This window comes from Leopardus geoffroyi, chromosome A2, assembly GCF_018350155.1.
Source record: "Leopardus geoffroyi isolate Oge1 chromosome A2, O.geoffroyi_Oge1_pat1.0, whole genome shotgun sequence".
Taxonomy (NCBI): Eukaryota; Metazoa; Chordata; class Mammalia; order Carnivora; family Felidae; genus Leopardus; species Leopardus geoffroyi.
This window is the reverse complement of record NC_059331.1, coordinates 12248573-12261280: the sequence shown is the minus strand read 5'-3', so window position 1 is coordinate 12261280 and position 12708 is coordinate 12248573. Positions and strand designations below refer to the sequence as shown.

The window sequence follows — 12708 nt, the reverse complement described above, 5'->3', positions numbered from 1 at the left end:
CATATGTGGTAATCTGTCCAATTTTCTTTGAAAATGTTCCTATGCTTCTCAGTGGGGTCGGCCTGGTTTTCCCTGGGGCTCCCTCCCTGCTGCTCACAGAGATTTTTCTCCACAAATCTGAGTGCTAGAAGCTACAGGCCAGTGACAGTCTGGCCCAAATCATGATGCTCTTCTCTTAGCCCCCAAAATGTTGTATAAATAGAAGTTGGTAGGGGCACCCGGGTGGCTCAGTCAGTTGAGTGGCCGACTACAGCTCAGGTCATGATCTCGCGGTGTGTGAGTTTAAGCACCACATCGGGCTCTGTGCTGACAGCTCGGAGCCTGTAGCCTGCTTGAGATTCTGTGTCTCCCTCTCTCTGCCCCTTCCCTGTTTCCTCTCTGTCTCTCTCTCTCTCAAAAATAATAAACATGAAAAAAAAAAGTTGGTAAAACTGATTTTGAAAAAGGAGAACTGATGCCCTTTTTTTCTTCAGGCTGTAAATTACCAATAGCATATGCTAACCTTTTCCAATACAAAATCTTTTTTTAAATTTATTTTTGAGAGAGAGAGACAGAGAGTGCGAGTGGGGGAGGGGCAGACACAGAATCTGAAACAGGCTCCAGGCTCTGAGCTGTCAGCACAGAGTTCGAGCCCCCAACACGGGGCTTGAACTCATGAACCGTGAGATCATGACCTGAGCTGAAGTGAGATGCCCAACCCACTGAGCCACCCAGGCGCCCGTCACCGCCCCCCCCCCCCCGCCCCCAATATGAAATCTTGATACACCATCCTTAGTGTGGAAGCGTTTTACAGGCTATTCTGGAGAACCCAGGTCTTGTGCACACACTTCTGATGTGCTGTAAAGATGCTCCTGCTTCTTTTCCGTCACTCTGTGACCCACTGCTGTGGCCTTTTATTCTCTGTAGGACAGAGGAATGAAATTCATTTTCTCGAGTGAAAATAATAATTACTTCTCAGTTCAAGTAAACTTCTCAGTTCAAGTAAAAGTAAAGTTTTTTCCCTTTAATCAAATAATTTGCTTTTTAATATTTTCTCTTTTTAAAACATATTTTGATGTTTATTTTTGAGAGAGAGACAGAGACAGAGACAGAGTGTGAGCAGAGGAGGGGCAGAGAGAGAGGGAGACACAGAATCCCAAACAGGCTCCAGGCTCCGAGCGCTCAGCAGAGAGCCCAACGCGGGGCTTGAACTCACAAACTGGGAGATCATGACCTAATCTGAAGTCGGACGCTTAACCAGCTGAGCAACCCAGGTGCACCTTTAATATTTTAATTAAAAAATTAAAGAAAAGTTTTAAGTAGACTCCACACCCAATATGGGGCTTGAACTCACAACTCCAAAAGCAAGAGCCAAATGCTCTACTAACTGAGCCAGCGAGGCGCCCCAAATAACTTGCTTTTTTTAAAGTCCTACATAAGCAGTCTTCTGATTTGAAGGCACCCGTTTTTCACACAGAAATTTGTGTTGGAAGTAGTAAAATTTAGGACAGGAGGAATTTGGAATCCGGTGATATTACAAATAAGCTGCATACATTAGAAATTATATGTGGCATGCTGCTGGGTGATTAATGTGAAAAGTCTGCCGAGGAAGTGAGATTCCGGCAAGCGTCGTTCTCACTTGGGTTGAAGTTGGCGGACCTTCAGATGTGGACTTTTGGGCTGACGGCTGACAGTTTCTTGGGGTTGGTTATCACTCTCAGAAACGAAAGACACTTGCTGAAAATGCAGGGATGGGATTCCACTGTCTACCTCTTTAGTCTCTGAACGGGTAAGAAGTTACCGAGGAAAGAAACAGAGCCAGGCTTTGAGAGAATACGCTGCGAGCAGTTGTATGAAGATGGGCCAGACCAGGTCAGACCCCGCAGAGCTCATCTTTTGGAGCGGTGCCAACCTGGAGGACTTTCTGTGAAGATGTTGCCCATTTGCACTGGCCAATACAGTGGCCACTGGCCACACCTGAGCCCTTGAAATGTGACTGGTGAGACTGAGGAATGAATTTGAAAACACAGTAATAAACATTGGTTTTAGAGTAATTTTGGGTTCACGGCAAAACTGAGCACAACGTACAAAGAGTTCCCACGTACCCCCACTCCTACACCCACACATCTCCACCGCCATCAATATCCCACAACACAGTGGGACATTTGTCACAACGGCTGAACCTGACACATCGTGATCTCCCAGAACCCACAGTTTACAGTGAGATTCACTCTTGGTGTTGTACATTCTATGGAGGGATGCATTTTTAATCTTATTTAATTAATTAAATTAAATTAATTTGAATTTAGTCAGCCAACCTGACGGGTGGCCGCCATGTTGGACAGTGCAGCTCTGTCCAGTGAGAGAGGCCCAGGAGGGGGGATCACTGCCCAGTGTGGTGGTTACAGGAGTAAGAGGGAATCCCAGGCCATTGGCTGGGTGGGACTCACACCACCAAGCCTCTGTGTCCAGGCAAGAGGATGCAGGAGAGTCTCTGTTGTCCTTGTCTCTATAGGATCTGACACCAAGGCTGGAAGCCTGCATATGCCATTTCACGGACACCCGTGCCCATTGGTTTCCTGTCATGTTCTGTCAGAAAGAAGTGGGAAGGCAGGTGGAGAGGTGAAGCCATTTTTTTTTCAGGCTTCTGCGGGCACCTCAGGCATGGTAAGAACAAAGCAGTGGCTTTAATGATGGGCAGAAGCAGCCGTGGCTGGGGACAGCGGGCTTCTGGGTTCCTGCTCAGGGTCCCGTGATTTTGGGTTTTGGGCCACACCTTTTTCCCTTTTGACCTTTAGTCTTAGAAGCGCTTGAAGCTCCCGACAGTTACTAATCTATAGGCGACCTTACATGCCTGTTCTGTTTTTCGCATACTTTTGTACTCATTCTCCCGTATGAAACATCCTCTGTGGGAAATACCTAAAATGACTTTTCCTGGGGTGCCTCGGCGGCTCAATCAGTTAAGTGTCTGACTCTTGGTTTCGGCTTCTGTCACGATCTCATGGTTCGTGGGTTCAAGTCCTGCGTTGGGCTCCACGCTGTCAATATGAAGCCTCCTTGGGATTCTTTCTCTCTCCTCCTCTCTCCGCCCCTCCCCTGGGTACACTCTCTCTCTTGCTCTCTCAAAATAAATAAATAAACTTAAAAAATATTAAAAAAAATAAAATGACTTTTCCTTATGGAACACAGACTAATAAAGCATTCAAGACAGCTAAAAGCCTTGATCACCGCACCTAGACCACCACTACGCTTTCCAGCTGATCCACTCCCTTCCGTCCATCTATGCTCGGTACATTTTGCCTGCTGCATCCAGAGCCACCACTCTAGAACACAAATCTGATCATGTTCAGATCCCTCTTGTGGCTTCCCATTGCTTTTTGGGGGAATGGGACAGAGGGAAAGGGAGAGAGTGAGAATCCTTTTTTTTTTTTTTTTTAAACACTCATTTTAGAGAGACAGAGTGAGAGCAGGGGAGGGGCAGAGGGAGAGGGAGACACAGAATCTGAAACAGGCTCCAGGCTCTGAGCTGTCAGCACAGAGCCCAACGTGGGGCTCGAACTCACAAGCCGTGAGATCATGACCTGAGCTGAAGTCAAGACGCTTAACCAACTGAGCCACCCAGGCGCCCCAGGAGAGAGAGTCCTAAGTAGGCTCCACGCTCAGCACAGAGCCTGACATGGGGCTCGATCCCACCACCTGGGATCGTAGGATCAGTCAGATGCTCAACCAACTGAGCCACCCAGGTGCCCCTTCCCATTGATCTTTATACAGGGGATGGAGAAGTGTAGGAGCATGATGAGACTGAAAACTTAGAGCAGAAACTTAGAGCAGACAGCAAAACACTCTCAAGATGAGACCAGATGACACATGGTCTCATATCATTGCTCTTTACTCAGGGGTGTCTCATAAGATCAGCAGGAGCTTGTGAGACTCCCAAATGGAAGAGGGAGACAGGAAGCTGTGTCCCACCCCTGAGATCACATGGCCTTCTAGCTTGCCTGCCTGAGAAACAGGGCCTGATCAGACTCACTGTGCCACCATCACAGGAGGAGGGCAGGTAAGGGGATGCCTACCTGCCCTGAAGAGACCTTGCGGTCAGCTGCCCAGGCTTCCTTCCTCATCTTGTTAGTGGAATCCTTACTCATGCTGTTAGTGGAATCTGGCCACAGAGGAGTGTGTGTCCCTCGCGAATGGAAGACAAAACGTCCGAGAAATAAATGCCCCCTCCAGTACCGGTTCTCCAGCAAACGTCCGGTGCCTGCTCTGTGCCAGGCACAGTGTGAGACATGGAGGTGGAACGACAGCAAACGTATATTACCACTCCCACTTTTCAGAAGGGGGGACTAGGGGCTCCGAGAAAGTACTTAAGTGACTTGCTAAGGTGATTTGCCTCCTGCTAGAAATGGGAGCTGGGAAATCATCACACACACACACAGACACACACCCTCCCACCCACCCACACACACACCCTATCCTGGGAACAGCGAGTGTAGTTGGGCACGGCGAGGTTTCTGACGCTCCGCGGGGTGCGTAACAACCTTCCCATAAGGATTTGCCAGGCGCACAGAAAAGGGAACGGCACCTGAAAGAATGACAGCATGTCAGACTTACGCAGCAGACGGAAGGGTAACGGGGCAAATAGGCTGGGCTCCCACGGTGGGACCCGCGCGCCTAACCGGCCCCGCCCCCTCCCGGCCTGGGCTAGGTGTGCGCGGCCCCGCCCCCGCCCCTTCGGTTTCGGTTGCGCGTGCGCAGCCCTGCTTCGGTCCCGCCCCTTCCCGGACTCAGCTGCGCGCGCACCGCCCCTCGTACCAGTGCGCACGCGCGGCCCCGCCCCCGTCTCCCCGGCGCTCGGAGCCCGAGTCCGCGGGAAGATGGCGGCCCCGCTCATCCCGCTCTCCCAGCAGGTATGGGCCAGCGGGCGGGGGTGCAGCGCCGGGCCGTAAGGCGCGAGGCGGGCGCCCCGGGGAGACCGATGCGCGGGGAGGCCCACCCGCGCGGCGGCGGCTCGTGCTGACGGGCCCGCGCGGAGGGAGGGCGAGTGGGCGGGCGGTCCTGAAGGTGACAGGCCGGCCCGGCCCGCGGCCTCCCGCGCCCTGGAGACCCTCTGCGGGCGGCGTCCAGGCGGGGCTGCTGCATGTATCTGCATGGTTCAGGGCCCGGGCCGGGCTACGAGTCTGGCCTTCGCCGCAGCTCCCCGGCCGGGCGATGCACGGTGGCACTGGGCTCTCACTCTGGGAGGTGGGCGAGGGGAGCGAGCCTTTCTGCCGGTGCGACAGCCCCGCGAGTCTTTGTTTTCTGCCGGTCCCAGCGCCGGCGAAGACGGTGTCCCCGCCGGGGTGGAGGGCAGAGCCTTGCCAGGGCCAGGACCCTCCAGCAGTGCGATCCCGGACTCATCCCTCCCTTGGGAGCTGTTTCTGCCACCCTTGAATTGAGAGAGAGGAGCTCGCACGTCTCCTTTCTGCGTCTTCAAATCTGCCTGATGGTCTTACTAAGGGGCAGTAACAGCGGCGCGGCATGTAACGTGCAAAAAAGAGCCTTGCGCAGACAGCTTTGCTTTCTGGGAAGGATGTTCATTCATTTATTTGTCTGTCAAATGTGCGTTGGGCCAGGTGCTGGGAGTGCAGCAGTCACCCAGACAGACAAGGTCGCTGCTCTCCTGGAGGTGACACTCTTATGGGAACTAGAAACTACCTGTGTCCTGCTAACGACAGCTGCCTTTATTTACTGAATACTTGTGTTGTACCAAGCGCCATGTTATAAGCACTTTGAACTATCTAGCACGGAGTTGGAATTAAGAGTGAAGACACGGAGTCCTGTCATCTTGCTGTTTAGTTCTTGGCTCTGTCGTTTATTTCCTTTGAGTGTGCTTGGGTGAAGTGCTCAGAACTCATTTGGAAAATGGAGATATAAAACATATAGGGACGATGTGAAGATTAAGCATGTAAAACGCTTAGTAAACAGTGCCTGGCACATCAAAGCACTCCGTGAAACGGTAATTATTACCATCATTTAATTCTCTGGCAGATTGGGACATACGGGAATGTAGACCACAGCAGTAAGAATGCTGAACCTTAAGAGAGCTGATAGGTAGGTTGACATGACTGGTCAGCTTTTCCAAGGAGAGAGACATACCTGCTAAATCTTACAAGAACTAGCCAATTTGTAACGCCGTCACGAAATTAAAAGTGTTAAAGGCCAGTGGTTATTAATTAATACATTCTTGTAACAGGTATGAAAGTGCTATGTAAATTAGGTGCTCTACAGATAGGGGATATTATGATTAATAGCCAGTCGCTATAGTTTAGGATATGTGCATTGGGTGAAACTCACTTAGGCTCACTTAATGAGAAAGTGCTCCCATTTTTTTGGGGAGGGGAAGAATCTTTTTGAAACTTCCTTTGACTGCCTGTCAAATTTTGACAGCCCTAATTTGAACTTTGGTGACAACAGTGGCTAATGTCTATTGAGTGCGTTGGAGTTTAAGTGCTTTCTAACATGTTGGCACTTATCCCCACAACAAGGAGAAGGAAATTCTCATTTTACTGATGCAGAATTAGGTTCAGAGGAAGGCCACTGTGAGTTAAGGAATGGAAACATGATTTGGGTCCTGTGATTCATGTGCTTAGCACCCTTCGGGATAAATTCCCAGTTCTTTCTCAGGAAGCCTCGCTGGTCTAGTGCCTGCCAGCCCTCTCCTGCCTCCTGCTTTCCCTGATCCCCACACTGCAGCCATACTTGCTGCTTTTCTCCTCCTCCCACAGTCCCAGCTTCCTCTGTCCTCAGGGTGTCTCACTAGTTGTTCCTTCTTCCAGAAGCGCTCTTCCCTGTCTCTTCCCTTGGTGCTTTTGGTTCCCGGCTCCTTTCCCTCCTTCGGGTGGTAGCTCAGATGACATTCTTCCCAGAGGCCTTTGCTGATCGCTTGTCGTAAGTAGAGCCCCTTCCGTCCCACCAGGAATGTGTTTTTTCCACACACCCCTCGGCACCAATCAATGGTTTACACCCAGGCACCCAGGGAGAGCAGGTACAGGCCTCTTGATCCTGTGACCAGCCCCCAGGAGGTGTCAGGTAAACTCTTGAAGCACCCATGACTTATACATGCCAGCGCCATTTCCAGGTGGCTTTTCTTCTCTGTGTGTGGGATGGGGACAGGGAGGGGTGGGAGTTGCAAGAGACTGACAGCCAGGAGCCCATGACACGTTTAGGTCACAGGCTTCTGTGCTTTTTCCTGTTCCTTTACACGTTTGTTGAACAAAGGCGTGACCAGGCTTTCTTCCTTCAGGTAGTTATCTGACATTTCTCTACACCTGTTCTTTTTTGTTGTTAAGTTTATTTATTTATTTTGAGGGAGATTGAGCACCAGCTGGGGAGGGGCAGAGAGAGAGAGAGAGGGAGGGAGGGAGAGAGAGGGAGAGAGAGAGAACCCCAAGCAGGCTCCACGCTGTTGATGCAAAGCCCGGCACGGGGCTGGAACTCATGAACCGTGAGATCATGACCTGAGCCGAAATCAAGAGTCAGACGCTTAACCGACTGAGCCACCTAGGCGCCCCTCTTTGTACCTGTTCTTATGGGAAGCTCTGCACTAGGTGTTCCTGTCGGCCAAGGCGTGAGGCTTAGCCCGTCCAGCTGCTTTCAGTCTAGCTGAGGGATCACACAGGTTCACAGATAATTCGCGGAGATGCGTGGATAGGATTCCAGGATAATTTCTGGTTGGGGGCATTCAGGGAGCCGCCTGGAGCGCGAGGCTGTGCTCTGGTTGGACTGAGGTGTAGGGCACACTTGGAACATTCTTGGCACACGGAACTTGGAACATGGATGGCCAGGTGAAGGTGAGTAAAGCAGCTGCTAGCAGGGTTGCAGAGGGGAGAGGGGCTGTGTGTTTCCCCTCTGTCACCAGCACTTTTGCTATAGGCATCTTTCCTGGTCTGCTCCACAGTCCCCGGTATCTGTGACACCTCTTTCCCTGTACAGTCTCTGATGACCCTGAATACAAATCTTGCTCCTGTGAAGGAAGAGTCAGGGTGGATTTCTCCCTCCGTTGGCAGCTCAGTGATTTCCGTTTCTCCCTGCCTCTGGGCAAGCTCCCCTTTGCCTCTCCTACCCTGGAAGTGCACCTGTGTCCCTCCCCCCTTTGTACCGTGTGATCTCGTAAGTGGCTGGTCACCATGCCATCCTTCACCCTGGTGGCCTGTCACTGGTTGCCCTTGAGCCTCACAGCACCGCGTCCTCTCTGTCTGCCCCCATCTTAGGGTCTCCCCGCAGAGCGTGCCCTTCCCCCACCAAGACCCTGCTGGAGTCCAGCCTCCTGTTTCTCCCTTGCCAGCCACCTCTGGAATTGGCCACTTCCTTACCACATCCACAAGTTCACAGGCTGCGGCTGCCCCCCTTCCTACTCAGCCTCTGCCTCCGAGTTCATTCCGCACAACCACCCCCTGCTCCAGAAGCTTCCAGCTACTCCCGTCTCCCTCCCCTCAGTATGTCCAGCTCGGCTGCCCCTGTGCTGCTCCGCCTGACCTTGCCAGCTTGCTCTCCCACACTCGCACCACTCCACTTAGACCCTTGCTGTTCCCAGCACTCCCCCCACACCCTCCATGGCTCTGTTGCCCCCACCTCATGCTGTGACCTCCTGCTGCGTCCTGCCCCACCTCCCCCCCACGGGAGGCCACTCCCAGAGGCCTTCCTGGGGGTGTCTTCCATCAGTCCCACCAGAACGTCATTGTACCTCCTGTACCTTCTGTGGGTCCCTTGTGTGGCCCTCGACCTAGGAAGCATGCGGGAAGCGTTGGGGTCACTGATGAAGAGAGTGTCCTGGGCCCAAGGGGGTCCCCCCACCAATGCCACTGGGGTCCTCCTCCGCCAGGTACTTCCTGTGCCCACGCCCTTGATACACATCATCATTTTAATGGGTGCCATGTTCTGGAAGGTTTTTATTCCCATTTCACAAACTGAGACCCACAGAGATTTAAGTAACTTGCCAAAGTCCCATAGTTGGTGGGTTGACCCCACATCCGTCTGCCTGCAGAGCCCCGCTCTTTCCCCTCTTCCAGGCGGCCCGCTGGGCTCCTCGCCCAGAGCAACACCCGGTGAACGTGTCTGCAGTGAATGCCAAGTGCTTGGGACACTTGGTTGTCCTTTCGTCCCTTGTTTTTTTTCCTCTAAAATAATTGCCAGTCTCTCTGTCTTACTAGAATGCTAATGGTGATGTGGTATAAATTGGTGGGGACAGAGCCAGGGTTTAGAGTAAAGATTGGCCCTGCCCCGTAAGATCCAGAATTCCCCGGCTGGCTCTTTGTCGTATTGACCTGCATTGGCCTGGTTTTTGTGGACTGAGTAGCTCCCAGTCGAACAAGAACATACAAGTTTTGCTCCCTCTGCCCCAATTTTGCACTTTAAAGCAACTTTCCCACATCTGGCTCTTAACCCGATCAGCTGATCCCGGAAGTGGACTGTCTTCGATCAGATGGTACCTAAGCGCCGAGCGTCCACTCTCTGATGCCTCAGGCCACTTGCCGTTAATGTGCCGACGGACAAACACAGCCGCCCCCCCCCCCCCGAAGGAGGCAGCCCGTCAGCCACTCTGGGGGTGCCCTCGGGTTCTCCCCTCCCAGACTTCACCTGAGCAGCCAGCATCCACTCGGAAAGCTCTTCCACATTCTTCCTCAAAGACACTTCTCCCACCCCGTTACCCCATGAGGTCCCTTCACGGGGTGTGTGTTTTCAGTGTCATGGTCCCCAGATGTTCTCTCAGAGCCCTCGGTTGTGCGGTATTTTCCGTATCTCACTTTGTCTGTGTGCAAACTGGGCCTACCTCTAAGTATCTGCCTCCTGACAGCGGAGTCTCAGCACCTTGCGGGGTGATGGGTGTGCCGTCAGAAAGCGCCTCTCGTTTGTGGATGGCGCTGTTCATTCGGCAGATGTGTATCAGGCTTCTTCTCTTTGCTGGGCACCTCCTGGCCTGTGGGATGTAGCAGTGAACCTGAAGACAGCTCTGTCACCTGGAGCCGAGGTTCTAAGGACGGGGTGGGGTGGGGGGGCAGACAGCAGGAAAGGAGCTAGTATGTAGTCTGTCCCAGGGCTGTGTGGTCCACGCTGTGAGGGCTGTGAAACCGAGTTTACAATCCCACAGGTGAGGTGGGGAGGCCTCACTGCACAGGCACCAAGGACTGAGCAAAAAGGCATTTGGATTGCTCAGCTCCCCCTCCCGAGTCACCGTGGTCCGTCTTATCCTCCCTCTGTGAAGAGGTAAACTGGGGCCCAGAGGCAGAGGTCACTTGTGAAAGGTCACACCCCACAAGCTCGTGCTGATACAGCTCATCTGACACAGATCTGGGGCTCTGTGCGGCACTCCAGGCATTCAGTGTGAGAGGTCATTTGGTTTTAAACAACGGCTGTGCTCCGTGGGTGCTAGGGGCTGTATCTGCTAGATGCTGTAGAGTCTGATGGAGAGAAGATCACGTGTTTAAATTTTTATTTTATTGTTTTGATCTCCTTTCCCTGGAAAGTCATGGGGGAAACGGAAAAGCTGCCTTTTCGTCTTTACAGAGGGTCAGCAGGTCGGTTTCCCTGCTGGCTTGGGTGTTCGGTGCCTCAAGGCGGAGGCAGAAATGAAGGCGCCATGTCTGGCCCACGAGGAGGGTCGGCGTGGTCTGGGCCACAGTGGAGGCAGAGGCCACGGGTGGTCTGAGATGGATGAGGGGCGGACGACTTGCTTCCACTTGGGTGTGTTGGAAACGGCTGCGTGGAGGAGGAAGGGCACCGGGCTGGGCCGTGGGGACATTGGGAAGGAAGGGAGGGATGCTTTTTCAGACAGCGGCAGAGCAGAATGAACAGAAACCGAGGGATTGGAATCCCGGCTCAAAAGGGCCGAATGTGAGGCCGGGGCTGGGAACTTTGGGCTCCGCATCCCTCTTTTAGTTAGGGTGACTTGGGGATTAAAGGGAGAAGGTGGCTTGGTAAATGGGACATGGTCTGTGCCTGGCCTACAGATTGGCCCGAGACAAAAGGGACTGACAGGGTGTCTGCTTGCCTAGAGTGGCCGACGAGGGGGGTGGGGTAGAGTGCAGACCTGCCTGCTGTGTGGCCCAGAGGGCCGCTCCTGCTTAGAATGCTCTGCCCGCTCTAGTGGTAGGGCCAGCCCTTAATGTCCCAAGCTGCTGGAGGGAGGGAGAGGTTACAGATGACCACAAACAGCCATCTCCTTGCACTTCCGCCTGGCTCTGCCTACTGGGGGGGGGGGGGGGGGGGACTGTTGCACTCCTAATGGCAGAATTGATTTACTGATTACGTTCAGACTGGCTGATAAAAAGTCAGTTCTCCTTTTGTAGACACTGGCTGAAAGCAGGGAAGGGTGGTGCCAGGAAGCCTGGCTGTCCCTCTCTTCAGACTGGAGGCCGGCTTCTGCCCCTCCAGCGTGCTGCTCACCTGCATCCCACACTTCCCAGTTCTGCCCTCCTCCCTGTTTGCTGTGTCCTGTGGCCCCTTGGCATTCTTTTCCAGTTGCTTGTTCAGGTGACATTCTGTCTTGCCTCAGGGCCTTTGCACATGCTATTCATTGCTCCTTTCTGGGATTTTCTTCCACCTATTATCTCTGGGTTAACTTCTACTCTTCATATCTCAGCTGGCACATCACTTCCTCAGGTAAAGCATTCCCTGACAGACTGGCCCAGCTTCTCTGTTACTGCCTGTGGGGATGCTTTGTACTTTTCCACATACCAGTTTGTAATTTCCTGTTGCTGGGATTATTTGATGGATGGTCAGTCTCCCCCACCACCTAGACTACGCTCAAAAAGGCCTGTTGTAATTTGTCCTAGTTCCCCAGGTGCTCAGTAATCCTGTTGAACAAATGGCAGAATGGTAGGGCAGGTCCACACCGTGTGAGGTAGTGAGGAGCTGTGGCACGTTCTCGAGGAGTGAAGTGAGATGTTTAGATCTGACCGCTTGCGTAGAGAATGCACAGAGCTGGGCACTAGCTCAGAGATGCTTGTTGTGATATGGGCACGAAGTGATAAAGAGCAACCTAGGGCGCCTGGGTGGCTCAGTCGGTTAAGCGTCCAACTTCCGCTCAGGTCATGATCTCACGGTTCGTGAGTTCGAGCCCTGCGTCGGGCTCTGAGCGCGAGCTGACAGCTCAGAGCCTGGAGCCTGCTTCGGATTCTGTGTCTCCCCCTCTCTTTCTGCCCCTCTCGCGCTCACACTCTGTCTCTTTCTCTCAAAAATAAGTAAACGTTAGAGCCTGGAGCCTGCTTTGGATTCCGTGTCTCTCTCTCTCTGCACCTTGCCTGCTCATGCTCTGTGTCTCATAAGTAAATAAATGTTAAAAAAAAAAAAAAAAAAAAAAAAGAGCCACCTGGCATGAGGTTGTTTCTGGAAGAGGAGAGGGGTTGGTGATTGGAGGACTGTGTGGGATGGTTGTTTGGGCAGAGGGGCCTTCTAAGTGGGGGGAGGAGGCAGGAGGAGGCAGGAGAAAGGGGCAGGTGTGGTGTGTGCAACGAGCAGGGCCAGACCAGCTTTGCTGGGCAGTGCCAGGTGGGTGGCTGGGTCACCTTGCAGCAGGCCCTTCAGGCCTGGTGGGACCCCACGTTTAGGTGCAGTTGAGAAGCAGCCTGCCTCCTGGGGGTACCGTCAGGTTGCACTTTCTGAGCATCCACCCTGTGCTGGTATGAGAGCAAGAAGAATAAAACAGCCCCCACCCTTTAGATAGCTCAGCTGGAGCCGGGCTCCCAGGCACAC

At 53.0% G+C, this 12708-nt stretch overlaps 1 protein-coding gene across 14 annotated transcripts in view; it reads left to right on the top strand.

The window, feature by feature from the left end:
- Positions 1 to 4796: 4796 nt before the first annotated feature.
- Positions 4797 to 12708, top strand: part of EPS15L1 (epidermal growth factor receptor pathway substrate 15 like 1) — a 98450-nt gene continuing 90538 nt past the window's right edge. For 12 of the 14 annotated variants that reach the window (XM_045492415.1, XM_045492405.1, XM_045492402.1 and 9 more), the window contains exon 1: positions 4797 to 4886. In XM_045492415.1, coding sequence (XP_045348371.1) covers positions 4854 to 4886 — 33 coding nt within the window. In that variant the 5' untranslated portion in view covers positions 4797 to 4853. The remainder of the gene's footprint in view (positions 4887 to 12708) is intronic. The other 2 variants (XM_045492414.1, XM_045492399.1) reach the window with 2 other exon arrangements.